Source organism: Solea solea, chromosome 9 (genome assembly GCF_958295425.1).
Source record: "Solea solea chromosome 9, fSolSol10.1, whole genome shotgun sequence".
Classification (NCBI taxonomy): Eukaryota; Metazoa; Chordata; class Actinopteri; order Pleuronectiformes; family Soleidae; genus Solea; species Solea solea.
In genome coordinates, this window is record NC_081142.1 from 14,592,735 (window position 1) to 14,613,045 (window position 20,311).

Sequence of the window (20,311 nt, forward strand, 5' to 3'; positions counted from 1 at the left end):
TTTAGTCCCGCACAATAACACACAGGACATTATATACATCATTAGTATAACACGTTTTCGCGTTATCTTGTGATATTTCATAGTTCTAACAATAAAAGTACGTCGTTAGAACAATATACAGTCATACGTTAAAACATGAACGTACATTGATTTATGCTAAGGAATGTTCAATAAACACGTCACAACCAGACCCATGTCACTTCAATATGGCGGCGACGTTGACGTAGCTTCCAGGGACCAATGCGTAAAAAGCTCGGGAAGAGAGAAGGTCGAGGAGGAGGAGGAGGAGGAACCGAGTGAGGCTACTCTTTAGAGTGGGTAACCGCTGCACGGAGACGAAATTCTTCTGTCCTCGTCAGCCTGAGTAAGTACGTGACGGCGGCGATGAATGAAGACAAAGCAGGAGGCGTCGTACAACATGATACCTGCGCCTACATTTAATCTTCCATACAGCCTGTGAAGGTTTCCTCCTCGCTGTCCGTCCACAGTGAACCGCGTCACCGCCGCCACCACCACCATCGCCAGGCGATGACAGCGGCTCCAGCCACTCCGCAGGTGATGAGAGACCGGCTGCTACAGGCCGTCGACGGCCAGAGTAACGTGAGTGTGTCCGCTAGTTTCCAAAGAGCGGAGGGTGATGAGAGGTGGACAATGAGCGAAGTCAGACTTTAGGCTCGTACAGTCAGTATCAGGCAGACTCACAGGCTCACTGGCAGCTGCTGCTGGCTAATGTTCACATCTCTGTGTTATACTGAGCTCCATCACCCAAAATGCAATATGTAATATTTAACAAGTGGATGGAGAGACAAACCAAGAATTTAATTGCGTTAATAAACTGTTAATATCTCTCTACAAGACAACAACAAAAAATGAATGTGATTATGTTAATGTGATTGCCATTTGTTTGATAAGCTACTAGTAAATTACACTGCTGGACCTGTGTGTCCCATTTAACTGTTCTCTCAACAATATGTACAGTGTATGTTATTTAACATCCAACATTAAACTCCACAGACTCATTTAAACTGAAGGGCTTGGCTGATGTAATCCCTTGTGTGCTGTTTATAGTTTTGTTACTCAGCCAGTGTTCATGGGTCTGGTGGACCCTCTGGGTTTTTAATTCAGCACAGTCAAACAAATTTATGTTTAATTCATCCCAAATACAAGCAAATTATATGCTCTACATATGTCTTGGGTATAACCTAGACATTGTTTTCACTATTCAATAATCTGGTTATTTTTTCATTTGCATTGCACAGTAATTACTTGTTCAATAAGAAACTGGAACCACCAAATGTTTGTCCAAGCAACAATGTAGAACTCCAGTTATTAGAATATATTGTACCTGGAAACAGGGTTTTACATGTATTTTTTGTTTTAAAATAAATAGGCAGGACATGACAAAACAAGGTACATCAGCCTTCTGATGGTAAAGTATGTATGTAAGAAATAGCATTACTGCCATCAAGAAGTTCCTCTAGTCATGTCTAACAACACTCACATGACTTTGATGTGCCGTCAAAATCACAGAAGCAGGTTGACATTTCCTTACATATGTATATAGTTGACACAGAGCTGCTTTTAGATTTGAAATTGTCCTCTTGTCTGTTAAAATGGTACATTTGCATGCAGTCTCATTTGATCATATTGAGCCAGAAACCAGTATGAGTACATTGTCTCTTGACGTGCACCTGCAGGTCTGAAAGTCTATTCAAATTATTCATGACCTTTTAATAGCCTCTCTTCTCTTTCGGTAGAACAACCACATGACCTATAGGTTGCTTAGTCACAAACTGTGACATCTATCAACTAAATGGCTATTCTTGAATGCTGTTTTTGTAATGTTAACACTGTGAAGTTTCCAGATTGTGATGTAAAAACCCATTTGTTTTGTCAGCAGATATGCAACATGGGTGTAGTCGTGGAGGTTATCTCTTTTTTGGAGAAATATCCAATCACCAAAGAAGCACTGGAGGTAGTTTCATTCAGACCTACAATACTTTAAATAAGATACAGTTGATTCTTGCTTTTCAGAAGTCACCTGCGCTGTTCAAAACCAATCTTTTCTCCTTTAAGGAAACCCGCCTTGGAAAGCTGATCAACGAAGTCCGAAAGAAAACCAACAACGAGGACCTTGCTAGACGTGCAAAGAAGCTGCTGCGCAACTGGCAGAAGCTAATTGAGCCTGAGGAAGAGTTGATTTCCAAAGAACACACGGGTGCATCATGGTCTTCAAGCTGTGGAGTTCTTACCTGTATGTCTTCGCCCACTGCAACCACCCCATCGTGTAAAACAGGTCCAGAGTTAAAGAACAGAAATAATTTTAACAATTGCCATCCCCCAAGGTTAGAAAAAACAGAAAACAGAAAATGCAAGGGTGTCGAGAAGGAAGGGAAGTTCTTACCAGCCAAGATATCAAAACGGACTCTTACTGATAAAATACAGAACTCCAAACAACTGCCATCCAAAGAAAAAGTTAGCAGCTCTGATATGTGTACAGATTTTAATGTACATCGACCTTTAGACAGGGATATTTCTGAGTCATTAGATGGGTTTGGTAAAATCCCTGTCAGCTCTGTACAACCTCATCCAAGTGTCTTGGGACACAGCAAGCCCTCTTTGTTGAAAGCATCAGTTCTGCAACAGCAATCTAGATCTCATCAAGCTGCCACCGGAGGGCAGTATCGACCCAGAAGCCCTCACGGCTCCTTGCATAGTCCTCAACCTCCGATACAGGAAGCTATTGTCAAAAAAACTGCAACACAACCGCAGAGTCTTTCTAGCCTCACAGTGAGGCCTGGCCCTGTGAACACTTTTGGGCTGGGGCCTTCTACTCAACCTTTAAGTGTTGGTGCTCAGGGTTGTGACCACTCACAGTCTACAGATGTGGACTCTCAAAGCAGGCTTCCAAATGTGTCCAACAAAGTAGGTTTAGAAGACAATGGTCCTTTAAGCAATATAGGTAAAGTAAAAAGACAGAAATGTAGGCATATGGTAAAGTTAGATGTGCACACTGTAGAAGACAGCACAAAACCAGTCAGGTTAAAAGATAGGAAACTGTTATTTGACCCTGTGTCAGGGCAGATCAAGCATTCCCTTCCTAAGGAAGTAGGTGTGGAGAAAGCGGTCAAACTGGGGGATAGACATGAACCTCAGTGTTCAGAACAGCTGAAGCTGAATTCATCAGTTCCTTCTAGTCCCTTACAGCACAATGACTGGAAAGAGCTGTCAAGGAGCGAATGCATCCAATCTTATCTTAGCCACCAAAGCAGTGTGCTGACATTGTCGGGTGCCTACACTCCGGGGGCACATTTTGTCATGACAGAGTTCTTAAAAACACAAGAACACCAAAGAAAAGAAACCAAGAAAACACACATGTTGACACCAGAAATACCAGCCAAGGATTTACCTGGGATTAGCCGAGAGATCGTTAATGAAGACCTCTGCAGAATACACACACAACACTGGCCGGGAGTTAATGGCTGCTATGACACAAAGAGCAACTGGTACGATTGGTCACAGTGCATCTCTTTAGACCTGCATGGAGATGAGAGCAGATTGAACATACTGCCATATGTCTGTCTGGAATAAAATCAGGTTTCTGTTTGTTTATAATTCTGAATTTTGAAAAAGTGATCCAGTAACTGCATTCCAGACTTTTTCTGCTGATACTCCAACCTACTTTTTACAGAAAAACAAAAACAAAACTAAGATTAAACATTTTGATAATGTGAACTTATTTCATATTATACTTGCCTTCTCCCTTTACTGTGTATTTATTTTGTACAATATTACTTGAAATAGCAAAGCAGGTTATGCTTCAATTTTGCATTTTTTGTACTGTTAAATGCTGAATGAAGTAGTTAAAGGCATTTTATTTGATATTGTTTGCCTTATGAAAACTATTGTTTTCCCTCAAGACAGAGCCATAGTGAATGTACAGAAATGAGACATTTGTGTTCAATCAAATGCAGAATGAATGTCTTGCTACTTAGTCCTTTAATGGACACAATTTTGATATGTGTTAATAATAAATAAAAACAAGGAAACGGTTTCTGAATTTCTCCTCTGTTGCTAAAGTTAGGGTGGATTTGATCATTTGGTTCAAATAGAGAGGGAGAAATCCACCTCTCAAAGACGCAACAGAAGACTAGAACATTCTATACAAGGGATACTGAAGAGTTCAAAGAAAGCAAATATTAAGTACAAAGTACATTTTCACATACAATGAATTTGAATTGGTGTTTTGGGGTGCATTTAAATTGAAAAACATAATAAATAAATAATTGACCTAAGATATAAACAATGTATACAGTAACACAAACACACAATATGTACATAAGTGGAGGAGGAATACGTGGAGGTGCAGTGGGGTAAAATAAATTATTATTTTTATATGGTTAAAATGATGCATAAATCTGCATTTGTAACATTAATATAATGTTGACTTCCCCTGAAAATGTCAGAATGTACACGCATCTGTTAAGTTTATTCATGTATGTATATGTGTGTTTAACCTTTATTTATCCAGATAAGAGACCCGTACCATAGAGCTCCAGATCTCATTTACAAACGTGACCAAGAGGTCAGTAGCACATGTCTTAATAAATATCTCAAATACAAGGAACAAGTTACAATACATTAAAGTACAAAATAGTGGTTTAAAACTGCAAACCAGTTGACAGTTAAAGAGCAGAGGGTTGAGAGCCCAGTAACAGTTTTATGAACAAAGGGACTGATCAATGGATTTCCGTTTCCGTAAGTGTGTCTTTTATTTTGAAGGCTGTGACCGGAAACAGGCTCTCATTGGCTGTGGTTGTATGAGGGTAACTTGAGCAGGGCAGCCGTCCCTCCCCCGGTGCAGCCACACGCACACCTCCGGTGACTCGTCACTCCGCACTCACTGGAAGATGGCTGCGGTGGAGCGGACCCCGGTCAGGGAAGGGCTCCGGATCGTTTCGTTGTGTGTGTGCTGGTACACCGTCAGCTCGGGGGGGAACATTGTCAACAAGATCATCCTGAACGGGTTCCCGTACCCGGTCACCGTCTCTCTGTTTCACATCATATCCATCGTCGTCTTCCTTCCGCCGCTCCTGCGAGCATGGGGAGTCCCCAAAACAGAACTGCCGAGCAGTTACTACCGCTGGTATATCCTGCCTCTAGCCTTCGGAAAATACTTCGCATCAGTGTCGGCTCACTTCAGCATATGGAAGGTCCCGGTCTCATATGCGCACACGGGTGAGTACAGTGGCTTATTTGACAGTGACGGGGTGAGCGTGTCGACTGTGGTGACCTGTCGTCAGCTGGCGTTAGCTTATTAGCTTTGTGGCTAACTCGGAACAATTCGGTGATACCGACAGTGAAGTCGTTTGTGGCCTCGGTGCTGTGATGGCGTCGTGAACTGAAACATGAACGCACTCACCACTGAGCTCTTAACCACATATTTCCTCTTTTCCAATGCTCCGTTATATGAACTGCTGGGGCTGCTGATAGCTAGCTAGCCTAGTTAATGAATGCAGTTGTGACGTGGGAGGGGACGGACCATTAGTGAACCTGCTGCGTGTTGTTACTCAGTAAAACACAGTCTCAGGAGCACGTAGTGATGCCGCTGATTTCCTTTCTCGAACCGATACCAAGTACATTTCACAAACTTAAAGTGTTTGGAAAATCAAAATCCGAAAGTACTGTATTTCAAATTGTAGCTTCATAATACATATACGAGACATCAGACTACTCTTTCTTGTTCTTTAATTAGGAAAATAATTATGTAGATGTTTAGTAACATGTTCTTCAGGCTCCCCTGAAAATCTATCAACCTTTCCTCTTTTTTGTTGTTTTGTTTTGTTTTGTTTTTGTTTAGGAACAACAGCATATTTCATAACCATATTTATTCATGTAAATTACGTTGTAGAAAATCATTTGCCAAAATTCAGCGACAGTGCTTACATATTTATTCAGTCACAGTTTGCATATGACTGACAGGCAGATAGTCCCCTACCATTAAAATGTGTTTTCTGTCACTGAATTATAATCGGATCGTGCCTGACCACCTGTAAGTACAAGTGTAAATACACCTGCCTTGTGGGAAACACTGCTTTCCAACTTTATTAACTTTAATCTCAGGTCAGATACAAGTCAGCTCCTTGCGTAACTGATTTCTCCTAACAAGAAAAATGTGAAATGTTGTTATGTTGCCTGCTGTGTAATTCAATAACCCAAACTCCAACCTCGCTACACATCTTACATGAACGGCTATAGCCGTCACAAGATTCACTCAGTTTAGAAGCTTCATTCTGTCATAAACAGTCTAAGAATCAAACTGGCTGATTCAATCGAATGGGCCTTTTTTATGGCAGACATTTTGGCAGGTTACAGTCATTGAAAGTACAGGTTATACATACAAATTACAAATAGTGTCATCTCCTTAGCGTGCTACAGCTTTCTTGAATAAATGACAGTAAACTAAACATCTCCAAATAAAACCAAAAATACTGAAGTACATAACAAGTACCTCAAAATACATATTACATTGTCAGTTTTTGTTAAAGCTGTTTAATATGTAGGTTTATCTACATCAAGATTATGTCCTAACTGAAATCATGTCAATGAACTTTAGAATAACTCCTGCAATAAATCATTAAATATGACTTAATCTGTTAATGTTTTTTTTGTGTGTCAGCTGACTTTATACTTTACCAGGGTGAATAGACTCTTTATTGTCAGACACACCAGAGCAAACAAGCTGTAATAGCACGTCATTCACTCTGTGAATAAACTTTGCAGCCTAGCAGTTGTATATGAAGACATACAGTATTTAGCGACTGACAGAGGTGTGGACCTCACACTAACATATGAGCATTTTGTAATCCTAACCTCAAGTCTTTTCAGCTCAAGTTGCTGCTGAAACATGAAAACTGACACACTGTTTTGTATCCGTTTCTGTCACAGTCAAAGCTACAATGCCTATATGGGTTGTCCTGCTATCAAGAATTATCATGAAAGAGAAGCAAACCGTAAAGGTGAGTAGGTTTGATGCAGCCAGCATGACACAAGGCCTGCTCTGTTGCAAGTGTTGGAGAGTCTGCGGTGGTGATGTGGCACAGCACTGAGTCTGTACTGCTGCTCACGTTACAGTCATCTGCAGGGGCTTCCGTCACTCATGCTGGAGGATGGAAATCAAAAACCAGCCACTTTCACCTGGTTAATCCCCAAATTCACCCACTTCTACTGGTATTAAGAGTCAACTGGTTTTCTGTTTATTCACATTCGCAAACATAATATAATGGCATGCAGTGTACATGTTGGGGCGTGGAGTGGCTCAGTGGTTAAGACCGGTACCCTGTGTGTGAAAGACATCATGGTCGCAAGTTTGACTCCACTCCTGACTGATTGTACTCAATTCCATTGTAAGTCGCTTTGGATAAAATCGTCTGCTAAATGACATGTAATGTAAGGTAATGTAATACAGGTGACTGAAGGGTTATGTGAGGAAACACAATGTGATGACTTTGATATCAGCCCATGGGCATTAGGAAAGAAAATCAGCAGAGGAATTTATTTTAGATGAACTGGTGAATCAGTCCCCGTAATGAAATAAATTGAGTGAATGTACTGAAATATAATATAAGTAACGCCTATATTGTGTCAACAGTAATTGATCTTTAGTGACATGAATTTCCTTCGGGATCAATAAAGTATCTATCTACAGTATCTTGGATACCAAGTGTAATGTGTATCTTTAAAGCACTGAATGCATTATTATGATTTATTCTTTCCTCGAGTGCTCAACTCTTTCAGGACAACGGAAATAGGACAGAAAACGAGGCCTCTGCCAAATAAGCCGAGGCCTTTGTTGAAGTTCATGGTTGCAGAAAGGAGCGAGCACTTTCCAGTTGTGAACTGGTCTATAAAGTATACTTAGACTCCAGCAAGCTGTGTAATTTTCCTTAGTTTGTTAAACTTCAGATTGTTTTTGTGAGTTAAATAATATGAATCATGTTATTGAGAAGTTGCTCTGCTTCTGCAACAGGAAACTTTCATTTTAAGTGGACAGCTGTTGAGGTCACCTGTTGAGATCACCTTACCAATGTTGACTTTGACTTATTTTAGAATGCACTCTGCACTCAGTGAGTATATTTGTCATTATGGATTGGACCTGTAACCGTCAGTCGGTTGAGTGCTTTTCTTCTTGCTGACGCTGCCCCCTGTCTCTTGTGTGGTCCTTGTTGCAGGTGTACGTATCACTCATCCCCATCATTGGCGGAGTGCTGCTGGCCACAGCGACTGAGCTGTCCTTCGATGTTTCAGGATTAATTAGCGCTCTGGCTGCCACACTCTGCTTCTCTCTGCAGAACATCTTCTCCAAAAAGGTACATTTTTAATCCGTCATTTTTATTTATCCCGTTCTGGCGTTTGTGTGTTCTCCCCATGTGTGTTGTGTGTTGTGTGTTGTGTGTTGTGTGTGTGTGTGGGGGGGGGGGGGGGGGGTTCGCCGGTTTCCACCCAGAGTCCAAAAACATGCAGATTTGGCGGTTAGGCTAATTGGATACTCTAAATTGACCGTAGGAGTGAGAGTGGACAGTTGTCTCTATGTGGCCCTGTGATGGACTGGCGACTTGTACAGGGTGTACCCCGCCTTGCAGTAGTAGCAGTAGAAGATGGATGGATGGAAATGATGGCTCTTGTTTTCCACTACTTTCTAATTCACCTATATTATTGTTGTTTGTGTCTCTAAAGGTGTTGCACGACACACGGATCCACCACCTAAGGCTCCTAAAAATCCTGGGCTTTAATGCAGTGATGTTCATGGTGCCCACTTGGGTCCTTGTAGATCTCTCTGTGTTCCTTGTCAATGGAGACCTGGTGAGCTGAAAATACAGACGTCAAATGTCCAACATCTGTATCTTTATTTGTTGGTCGTGAATCGTGTTTCTTGATGAGACATTTGGTAGTTCATGTTTGTCTTACCAAAACTTCCAACCACTGTTATTTGACAGCATATAAGATCAGACATTTTTACTTGTCAACATTAATACTTGTATTAATAATTAATAATCATAAGGGAATTCAGCAGGATTTGACTTGAAACTTGGATTATGAATTACCTGATATAACACTTTAACCTCCCTGTGCCCCCCCCCCCAGTCTGACATCTCTGGGTGGACAGGTACTTTTGTCCTCCTGCTCATCAGTGGCTTCTGCAACTTCGCCCAGAACGTCATCGCCTTTAGTGTGCTCAACATCGTCAGCCCGCTCAGCTACGCTGTCGCCAACGCCACCAAGAGAATCATGGTCATCAGCATCTCGCTTCTGATGCTGCGTAATCCAGTCACTCTCACCAATGTCATGGGTATGATGACAGCCATAGTTGGAGTTTTTCTTTACAACAAGGTGAGTTTCCCTGGGTTCTCACAGGTACTTGAACATCTAAGGATTGTCATTACTAGTGAAAAATATAATTGAAATTGTACATTGTCATAAAATTGAATTTGAAACACTGCATTAGTGACATTAAGAGCTAACATAAACTTAAATGGTTCAGTTATCTTGTACGTTAGATAGCAAAGGGTCAAATGATCTGCTTCTAACTATTCCAGTCTGCTAGCTGGATGTGCTTTGAAAACAGCTGCCAACTGAACCTGTGTGTAAGATAACCACGTGAGGCAACATTATGGGGCATGTGACTCTTTCTAATGTGTCTCTGGTTAAAATACAGAAAAAATGCTTTTCTTGGTTCTGACACCCGGGTACTTTCTTACCTCGTTCGCGGCATATATTCAACTATTTAACACCTGTTTCTTTGGGAAAATCCTGCAGAATCCTTAAAGGTTCAGTGTGCAAGATTTAGGTGGAATTATTTTCATTTGGCAGAAGTTGAAGATAAACTAATTATACTTCATCTTTCATAGGTGATTTTTTTTATTACCCCTAGATTGAGCCTTTCATATGTATTTCAGGAGCCAGATCAGAGGCCCCAGCGTTTGTACCAGCGTGTTTTTGCAATAGCCCACAATGGACAAACTAAACATCTTCAATCAATCACAGATATTGTGCAACAAACTGAGTCTACATAACTGTGATAGGCGTGTCTGTGATTTACCTCATTTACATTCCAAAATATCCTCCCATGTCACTCACACTCTGTCCAACTTGCAGCCACTTGCCAATCAACTTGAAAGTAAATCCTTTTGGTGTTATTTGGGTGACAGCCACAGTGCAGTGGCATAGGAAACGTTTTTAGATTTTAGAACCATATTCCCTTGTCCTCTGCTTACAGGCCAAGTACGATGCAAACAGGCAGAAGAAGCTGCTGCCGAGCTCCAAGGAGGACCTGGTGTCCTTTGACAACCCAGCGCTGGAGAAGATCCAGGGCAACGGTTCAGTGCCTTTTTCCCATGGGTTAGAGCAGCAGCAGCACAGTCGGAACAACGTGCTGACTGATCATTTTCAGTACAGCCGGCAGGCCTACACGTCAAACTACAGCGGCAACCACCAGTACGTGGTGTAAAGGAGGAGTCTGTCGTCGCGCTGGATTGCCGTCATCGACATTACTGTGTGTGTAGCGGCCCTCCCTTCACCCTGCTTCACACTCGAGACTGAAGGCAAGTGCTGTTTGTTCTGACAGGAAGTCGATTTTGACGGGCCAGTGACGTGACTGCTTCCACGCTCCTCCCTGTTTAAACTTCATTTTTGTGACAGCGTTGCATTATGTCTCACTGTCCATTTATTACTTGGGTACTGACTGTGGGGGACAGTTTATAATTTTTATCAGGCGCCTTTAGTGGGAATGGTAGTTTACTGTTTGGAAATGTCTGAAAGGTTTTGATTTCACAACTCAACCCAGTCAGTGTTTTGGATTTTATTTTAGTTTGCAAGGATGTGAGATGTAATCATACTATTATGCTTATGACACCCAAACAAGAGTGTGATGTAGGCATTTCATGCTTCATACTGTCATTTTTCTTCATGAGGCATTTGTCTGGATCTGAGGGCGAAACACATTTTTCACATTGTCCCTCTTTTTAAAAGGCAGATGGGATTTGAATGAGGACCATGAAGGATTTCAGGCAACAGTCACTTTGAAAAGTCTTGAAATATGCGATTTTGTAGATTTTTGTTTGTTGTTATTTGATCAGCCGGCATGAGCTCAGTGCAGAGGTATTTCAACAACTATTCAATGAGTTGCTAAAAACATTTTTTTCGACATTCATTCATAATTTTCAGAGGATAAAATCCCACTGTCCGTGATTTTTCTGGCTCCGTTTTGGACCTGGTATTAACGTCAGTCCTGAGAGATCCAATCACAAGTGGACAGAGTTGAGTTCACACCTGGTGTCTTGGATGCGTCTTCTTCTTCGTGACCACATGAGATTGGATCTGTCTTCACCCACGCTGTGTTCAAATACAAACGGACGGAATCTCTGTAAATCACGACAAAAAGTGTTTTTTTTACTGTACAAATATGTAAGCTGTCGATGTGTGTTTCTGTGAGTGGAAGAAAAGAGTCAGGATGAGCCGAGTGAGTGTGCTGCTGTAACATGAGTTTCAATTTTAACCTCTTACAGAAAATAAATCGGGATGATCAGAGTTAATATTGTGCTACAGATAAATAAATGTATGACCTCTGGTTAGTGGAAAAAAATACAGTGGAACAACAGTAAGGGCATCAGTGGAGGAGTCGGTCTTTAATGCATCCCGAGGCCAGATTGCTCTGATGCATGCTCAGGACTGCGGCCACCTTGCACTCACTGCTGCCTGTGAGTGATCGGATCACTCGGGACTGATGTTAATACCAGGTCTTTTTATTGTAACACCACAAGTTCACAATTTTAAAAATGTAAATGCTTTGGTGTGTGATTAAACTCCTGAAACACTCACGACATTCCCATCAGCCAGCTCTCTACTTTGTTTAGTGCTGACCGGCAAATGTTACAGTGCCTGTTGTAACGAACGTGTGCGGTCGGAAACAAAAAAAATACAAGTGCCTGATGAAGAAAAACACTCCCACTCTGTAAAAATCTGTAAAAAAAACAAAAAGAACTGCAGTCAGACTAGTTTTTAACTGCCACTGTTGAAAACGTGCCTTTCTGAAATTGTCTCACAAAACCACACACGCACTCTCTGTTTATGATCAGTCGTCGTCCCCAAACATTTGCTGTTGTGGAGCATAAATGGTGAAAAAAACAGTACGATGCTTCATCATTCTGTACGTTTCAGCTGTTCCATGTAACTGTCATCATGCATGCATGATGTTTTCATCTTTCTTAGAGAGTCTATGTAAAATATCATAGGGATGTTAAAATGAATTATTTCACTCGTGGTTTGAAGTGAAAGAGTCTATTTTAATGCAATTAGTTGTTGATTTTTTTGTCGTATTGATCTGTGAAGCTTCTCGGAATGAGTAGGATCGTTCTTTCCCGTCAGGTGATTTTTCAGCCTGAACCAAAGCTGCTCTATCATGTTTTTGTTTTTTCAACCGAGGCCGTTGTCAACTTTGCACATCATGAAACATCTAAATGTGTTGTTCTGTTATGACATCAGTTGAGTTACTAACTAACTTGTGCGGCTGTTTCAATGTTAAGCGTTCTTCGTATTGTTTGCTGTCAGACAGTGACTGGACAGACTTTTGACTTTAAACAAGACGTGCATGAAATCAAAGTTTTGGTTTGTGCAATTGGAGACCCAGCTGTAATTTCAGGTTAAGCTGAACCTTGATTATCATTATTGATTTATACTGATCATTAATTCTTTTTTTTACTCTTTGAATTATTTATTTCAGGAAATGCCTCTTGCTTGTTTCTCTCCTGGCATGAATGCTTCTATTATCTCTAATGGACTCTTAAGCATCTCACTGCAGCAATATCAAGGGTTTTTTTTACATTTCTTTTGGGTAATTTAACTATCTTTGCAATTAAATCAATACAGATTTAATATTTTGGGGGGGGAAACATGCCATCTGTAGACTGAAAGCTTTTTTTTTCAGCTTTTTTACTTCAAAATCCATGGCTCATTCATATTCTATCTTTTGTTTTTAACACTTGAATGATGTTACATCGTGAGTTTTAACAGCCCTGGCGTAATAACTAATGACTCAAATGTCCATTTTAGTTGGGACTGCTGGTACAGTTTGTATACTTGTTGACAGTTGTGCACTTTTGAGGCTGTTGAGCTGCATTAAATTAAGATGTACAGACGGAAGTATACTGGAAATGGAATGCAGTGACGCGATGAGCTGGTGAGGAAAGCGAGAAGCAAAGCAGAGGACTGACTGCTTTGTCAGGTGGCAGAAAACTGTCAGTCTAGGTGATGGACATGCACGACTTGCATTTAAACTGCTTTCTTCATACATTTATTTGTACAGTTCCTCTTCGGAAACATTGAAAACACTGGAGCCTGTTTTCTAATTATCAGAAAAACACCTCGATTGAGCATCGGCCAGTAATTGGGACTTTTTTTTTTTTTTTTTTAGATATACAGATGCATATTGTAACTACAACTGTCCTTTATTTGTATATCAAACCAATTGATTTGTGTCATGCACATGTGAAGCAACTGTAGCTGTGAGTTAATTCACTTAATTCAGAGTTATGTCAAAGTAAATGAATGAATCTGCACATTTCTGCTTTGGAGTCTGTGATATGATTCAAATAGCAGGACTTTGTGCATCCAGTCAAACTGAAACTGTCGGTTCATGGTGTAGGAATGTAATACCCGAGTGCAAACTGACACCTCAGAGCTTGCACTCATTTTTCAAAATGTTCTAGTCAAGTCTTGACTTTTGGATGTAAAAGCAACTTTGGTGATTTGGGAGAAACGAATAGTAGTAGAAATTGGTACACGGAAAACTGTTAGTGGTTAATCTCACTGTTGCAGCTCATGTTTTAATCTCTGGAGTTTCTTCCTGTTTTCTTTTTTGTCTTTTACTCATGTTGCCTAAGACATGAGAGTTTTTCCCCGGCCTCATTTACAAGATGTCAAATTTATAAATGCCAACAAGTTTCCCTCTGAGTTTGCTCCTCAGCATCTTGCTGGTCGTTTTGTTTCTGTACAGTGAACTAACTGAGTTTGGATAATGGCTCTCATCTGTAAAGCTCTTCACCCAGGACGCAAAAGTCAAACGAGTGAAGAAAGAGTACAACTTTGTAAAAACCTGTACAACTGTTTGGTTTTGTGTGTCTGTGTGTCTTTTAATGGGTCTTGAGACATAATTTTTACTTCACCACTGTTTATAGACTTATTTATGGTGTCAAGGTTTAAAAATGTACAGGAGTGCAGCTCAGCACACTCTTCATGTCCACTTATATTTTAGTAAATGCTATTTTTAAATGTGGGGGAGGGGGGAATAAAAGCATCATGGATTACTGAAATGTGTCTTTTATAACATGCCTGTATAATTCAATGTCTTGTCTTCGAAAATTAAACGCAACTAAAAGCCAGAAGGAAATTTTATTGAAAGAGTCAATGATATAAGATTTTTATTAGGCTTTTGATTTTCACTGCTATTACCATAATCTATTGTATGTATAATTAAAGCAGAACGGAAATGATCCAGTGAGTTCAGTCCTGTGGTTCAGTATGAACTTGTACATTTAACACAGTGGTTTATGAGCATAGTCCAGCAGCATCTTACAAGAGCAATCCAATAGTTTTCATTAGGAGCTCCAAGCCCTTTCAATAATGGACTAACATACGAATACTGTAAGATGATGAAATATTGATTTGTATGTATGGATTTACTGTTGTCAATGATCCCGATCAGGTTGTATTAAACTTTTTCTGCCCCCTAGTGGTCAAAACAATACACATACAGTACATTGCCCTCCCTGATCCACAGGCACTCAGCTTTTCAATTGCTATTTATTCTTAGATGAAGTTGTGAGTGTTTCATGTGTTGGGTTTATTTTATTTGACACGATGAGACACAGGGAGAGACAACCCCAGGTCACACATACTGTATCTACAAACACAGAGTCGGATGTATTTTATACAAATACAACTGTGTGTATTATGAATCATGAATGCCCAAGATCATAAACGTACATCATTTAAGATTTAAGTACGTTTGTGCAGACCCTGACGTCGCATTAGTGACATGGGATTAATAAATAATGGAAGTTGATGAGTTAAGTAGTGACATTATGCTCTTCAAGGCCGGTGAGGGTTTTGCGAGAGTAGAGAGACTATCCTCGTACCAGGAGCTGGATACTGATGAGGATGTTGATATGGTGATGGAGAATTAAAAATGTGGTCTTCTAAATATTTAAATGTTCCTGGTGACACTTAAATCTGTAAAATCCTATTTATCTTCTAATAATCGCAAATGTTTTCTGGATACCTGACTCTACAGACGTCCACTGCAGTGTGAGGTGCAGTCAGTAAGTAAGAGGTTTACAAGAATCTTATAATAATATATCATATCATATCATGTGATAATAAATTAAATTAAAAAGGGAGAGCAGCTTAAGAATTCAGCCAGTTTTTTTTTATTTATTCAGCTCAAACCAGAGTTTGAAATGTCCCAGACCTTAATGCAAAATATCTCTCCTGAGGAGTTTCCCAGAGGTTTCATGCTCTGATACCAGAACTGTTGACCTCAGCTGCGCCACGATTTCACTTTTGCATGGTGGGTGTGTCCTTTAATTGTTTATTTTTTACATGGGTTAACACTGACCACTGCGGACGGCGATTAGCGTGCCTGGTTGATATCAGATTTATTTCAACTTCAACATTTCAATGCCGAGCAAATCACATTACATTCAAGTGTCGTTTGTATGGTTTCAGAGGTCACTTGAAAACCCATAAGGCCTCAAAAATAAATTGAGCTCTTGATCAGCCTGCAGGAGATACAGTATGGAGTACAACAAGACAACAACAACAAAGTGGACAACAAGTTACAAATCCCCGTTACCAGTCCTCTGGAGACACACTGGGTGGAATTGACCAGTATGTTCATATCCTCCAGCCAATCACAGTGAGGGGGCGGGACACTCCAGTTACAGCTGGACAGGTATCAGAAGGTGCAGTAATGGACATAGTGGACATGACACCTCCAAAAATATTGCCAGTTTAGAGAGGCCAAACGGCGCAAAGTGGGGGGAAAAAAGGACAAGCACTGTGGGAGAGGACGGCATGAAGGTGTCCTCTTTTCTGTTCCACAGGTAAGTGCTAACAGTTAGCCTACGTAGCTTGAAGCTAAAGTATTGGCATTTCTACAACAAATGTTAACGGTTCCCAGAATTGTATTGATTTTAGTGTATGTAGTTTACATACAGAAACCTAGTAATAACCGTAGGTTCTGATAAACTAACCCTGGACGTCTGTAGGTGCTAAGTTTGAGCTTTTAATCATACTGGCCAACACTATTGGCTAATGCTAGCTACCACTGCTTGTCAGTGTGGCCCAGTTGTGACTAAAGCTGGGGACACACTACACAACTTTCACTCTCGTCGCCATTTTTGAAAACACTTGGAGTTCACACTAAAAGGTGTTTACTGGTTTCTGCAGATTTATTTTATGACGATTAAAAGACTAGGGAGAACAGATTTAATGGCCGCACCAGATGAGGGATCACAAAGCATCACACTCATGAGAGTGACCATGTCTAGGAGAGCAACAGTTTAAAGCAGAGGTCTTAAACTCGCGGCCCACAGGCCACATGCAGCCCTCCAATCTGTTTCATGTGGCCCACCACTTGTCAACACTCTTTTATTTTGAGATTCTGTGAAATATCTATCATTTTAAGCTCATAGCGCGCACCCTTACTAGTTGCTTTTCCACAAAAATATTTTTCACTTGAGTGGCCCCACGGTCATTTAAGTTTGAGACCCTGGTTTAAAGGGTAAACAAAATTCACCATTGTTGCTTTGATATTCCTGCTGCTTCCCGTTGTCTTTCTTCTGACACTATTTCCTGTGTCCCTCCTCCTCTCTTTCATTTTTGGCTGTTGGCAGCATGTGTTTGCAGTTGGGTCAGTAATCAGTACAGTATTACCCGATTGTGTCCAGAGTCGGCTCAAAGAATTCAAACATGTTTTACTGACTGCAACTGAGGTCGGGTCGGGTCTGTTACTCTCACACACTAACAGATTTATGTCCCCAACTAGTGCTGACTGGTGCAGACTCTGTCCAACGGTGAATCTTGTAGTATGTCCCCAGCTTAAGGTGATTAGAGACTCAGAGACACTGTGCTGGTGGGAGTGAGCAGGGAAGAAAAGGACCAACTGCTGTGTTGACACCAGGCCACAAGTCCTGCATACTAGATCCTGCAGCAGCTCTGTCCAGCTCTGTCCTCTGTGTTTCCGTCTCACCACAGGTTCAGAGTCTGCATGGCTGCATCGCGCTGCAAACGTTCGCTCATGTCAAAACACGCCGTCAGTCTGCTGTGTGTGAAGTCTGCTGGAGGCTTTCTGTGTCACACGGAGTAAATTTGACAGTGGCAGGAAGCTGAGTGATGATGTTTGTGCTGCACATTAACTGCGTGAACATGTGGCTGTCCCTCATGATGTCAGGATAGAACAGATTCCTCTGTGGTGACGAGGAGGCACTGCTGCGAGTGCTGCTGCTTCGTCTGGATAAACTGAGCAGCCGTCGAAACAGAGACCTCCTGAGCAGGATGTAGATCCAGGGGTCGAGGATGGGATTAACCGAGGCAATCCTGATCGCTGCCAGGTCAGCTTTGGGGTCAGTTTTCATCTTGAAGCTGTTGGCGAACACTCGAACCTAAAGGATAATAAAACAAGTCACTACAGTGTATCATAGTGTAAATTCAACTTTTGTAAATGCTTTACCACGGATATATATATAACCTTATCTTTTCTAGGTTTGAGAAACATCGGTCACATTTTCTGACATTTTGTGGACCAAACGTCAAATGTTTACTCGATTAATCGACTATGAAAAAAGGTTCCAGCTATATAACATAATTATAAGCTAGAGTCTTATATGAGCTGAGGGAATTTTGGAGTTTTTGCCTGAAAAAAACAAAAAAAAACATTAAACACAGCAACTGAGAACGATCATAAATCCATCTGATTTATATTCAACGATTCATATTCTCAGAACTTTATGTGAATACAACAACAACACAAATGTCCTTCAAGTATTTTCAGATAGAAAAAGAAAACAGGCAAAACTATAATTATGGACAGACAAACTTTGAAAATATGTGTAATATTGTGTATGAGGAATTTGTTGCCTGCAGATGGCTCCTCCCTATTATCAGGTATCAGAAAGTATAAGCTTACATTTATTCAACTCAGTGCTTCTCAAATGAGGCTCACTGCCACAAGGTTTATCAACACTTTCCAGATGTATCCATGAATCCATGAAAAGTGATCTTGTTATCATGAAAACTCACATACCTAAATTACGTTTTAAGTTAACAAGTTAAAATCAAACTGCTGCTGTGGCTCAGCGGTAGAGGGAGTCATCTTCCAAGCGGAAGGTTTGGGTTCAATCCCCTGTTGCTATAATTTACAAGCGAATAAGTCCCTGGGCAAGACACTTGGAGGCTGATGGTGATGGAGATGACAGATGTGATAGAAAAATCACTGTGTATACTGTAGATGTGCTGTATGAATGAATGAATATATGTGAATGGGTGAGTGACATTTGAGTGGGCAAATAACACAAATACAAACCAAATTTAACTTAAAAGACTAGTTGTTACCATAGATCAATGGCATTTGGACATGAAATTGTCTTCATTTAACTTAGTAAGTTAGGTAAATTTAATTAATTTGTGTGTCTACTTTTGCTTCAGAGAACAGATGCAATGAATTTTCATTTTCTAATCTGAAATAGTTGACTTGTTTCTTTTTCTAATCTCTGTGAAATATGATACCCCTATTAAGTTATGTTATATAATAAATTCTCATCTATAATGCCACTTATCATTGAAATTAATGGACATTAAATTTACATTGTGGACATTATTTGGTTTTCAAAAGTTAAACTCCATTGTTTTCCATTTTGCTGACTAACTGTGAATCTAGATCAGTGGTAATTTTCTAGTTAAAAAAAAGAATAATATTTAAAAACAGTTTGACTTGAAATTACACTTAACCTTTAAAGTCAGGCAGCAGGTGTCAGGTCACTGTATGTGAATTTTAAATGTAGCAATTTGAATTTTAAAGTAAATATGTAATGTAGACTTAAATCTAAAATGTCATGAGTTCCTTTACTTGTTAAGGGGGGAAAGGCCTTTTTGTACTTGAGTACAGTTGTTGCTTCTTTAGAATAGATGGACAACCACTGCAGACAGTCTGGTTAACGGTCTGCCACACTGACTCACCACTAACGGTGCAGAACAGGCCAGAACCACCGCGGAGGTCGTCACCAGCACCGCCATCATCTGCGTCTCTGCGGCCGAGGACAGAGCCTTCCACCGCTGCCGGACACTGGCTCTGGTGACGGGCCGCTGCACGGTTCTCTGCCGCATCAGCAGCAGCGCTCCGCACACCGCCAGGTTCAGCACGATGGTTCCCATGATGAGCAGCAGGCTGACGGCGCCGTACATGATGGAGTAAGCGGCGGCCGCCGGGTCTTGTGTTCTCCAGTCGATGAAGCACCAGGTGGCGGACGACTGCAGCTCGCTCCTCGCCATGCCCATCATCGGCAGGCAGCAGAGGAAAATGTGACTTAAGTAAATGAAGAAAAGGAACTTCTGCGCGAAGCGTCTGTCCACACCCCAGCGCTGGTAGGTGTAAGGGCAGCAGATGGCCAGGTAGCGCTCCGCTGCCATGGTGCATATGATGCTGAGTCCAGTTAAACCGAAAAACAGAAGCAAAAAGGAGTGAAACTCACACGCGTGCTGGTTTCTCAGCACATGCTGGTCCAGGTAGTTGGCTATGGTGAGTGGACTGGCCAGGCAGGTGCCGAGCAGGTCCGTGACCGCCAGACCGCAAACCAGCGTGTAGAAAGCCGAGGATTTTCTCTCCTGTCTCGACACTGAAAGGACGATTATTGCGATCAAATTCCCTATGGCTCCTCCAGCAAACATGAAAATAGGCAAACTGATGGCCGTCTGCACACTGGCCATTTCTGACTGCAGAGTCTGTGTTTTGTTCACGGAGACCGGGGATCCGTGCGTAAAGTTGTGGCTCTCCATCGCCACAGTCACCCACATGCTGGCGTTCGTCAGTGACATTTCCTCTGCTCTGCTGTGGATGTGGGAGAGCATTTCCTCTTTAACCTCCTGCAGCATTAGATAAGCCCCCCTTGATATCTTCTCTGGAAGACTCATGCCATTTGCTTTCCAGTAATGAGCCACACTGTCTGTGCGCACAGAGGTGGGATGTCTCTACATGCAGTGA

At 41.2% G+C, this 20,311-nt stretch overlaps 3 protein-coding genes across 4 annotated transcripts; 2 read left to right on the forward strand and 1 right to left on the reverse strand.

Annotated features, from left to right (window-relative positions):
* Nucleotides 1-56: 56 nt before the first annotated feature.
* On the forward strand, nucleotides 57-4,054 carry LOC131465784 (mediator of RNA polymerase II transcription subunit 26-like). Of its 2 annotated transcripts, XM_058638681.1 has the most exons (4): nucleotides 57-364; nucleotides 489-600; nucleotides 1,901-1,975; nucleotides 2,077-4,054. In XM_058638681.1, the coding sequence occupies exons 2-4, from the start codon at nucleotides 529-531 to the stop codon at nucleotides 3,589-3,591; spliced, it is 1,662 nt and encodes a 553-aa protein (XP_058494664.1). In that variant the 5' UTR covers nucleotides 57-364; nucleotides 489-528; the 3' UTR covers nucleotides 3,592-4,054. The 2 variants fall into 2 exon arrangements, with proteins under 2 accessions (XP_058494664.1, XP_058494662.1); XM_058638679.1 differs by having other exon boundaries at nucleotides 57-600.
* Nucleotides 4,055-4,849: 795 nt separating this feature from the next.
* slc35e1 (solute carrier family 35 member E1) lies at nucleotides 4,850-14,360 on the forward strand. The gene is made up of 6 exons (XM_058638630.1): nucleotides 4,850-5,238; nucleotides 6,949-7,019; nucleotides 8,232-8,369; nucleotides 8,737-8,862; nucleotides 9,145-9,390; nucleotides 10,277-14,360. Exons 1-6 carry the CDS (start codon nucleotides 4,911-4,913, stop codon nucleotides 10,505-10,507), a joined length of 1,140 nt encoding a protein of 379 aa, XP_058494613.1. The 5' UTR covers nucleotides 4,850-4,910; the 3' UTR covers nucleotides 10,508-14,360.
* Nucleotides 14,361-15,487: 1,127 nt separating this feature from the next.
* LOC131465186 (prostaglandin E2 receptor EP4 subtype-like) lies at nucleotides 15,488-20,106 on the reverse strand. The gene is made up of 2 exons (XM_058637585.1): nucleotides 19,291-20,106; nucleotides 15,488-17,717 (listed from the first exon to the last, which is right to left on the reverse strand). The coding sequence occupies exons 1-2, from the start codon at nucleotides 20,104-20,106 to the stop codon at nucleotides 17,370-17,372; spliced, it is 1,164 nt and encodes a 387-aa protein (XP_058493568.1). The 3' UTR covers nucleotides 15,488-17,369.
* Between the last annotated feature and the right edge of the window lie 205 nt (nucleotides 20,107-20,311).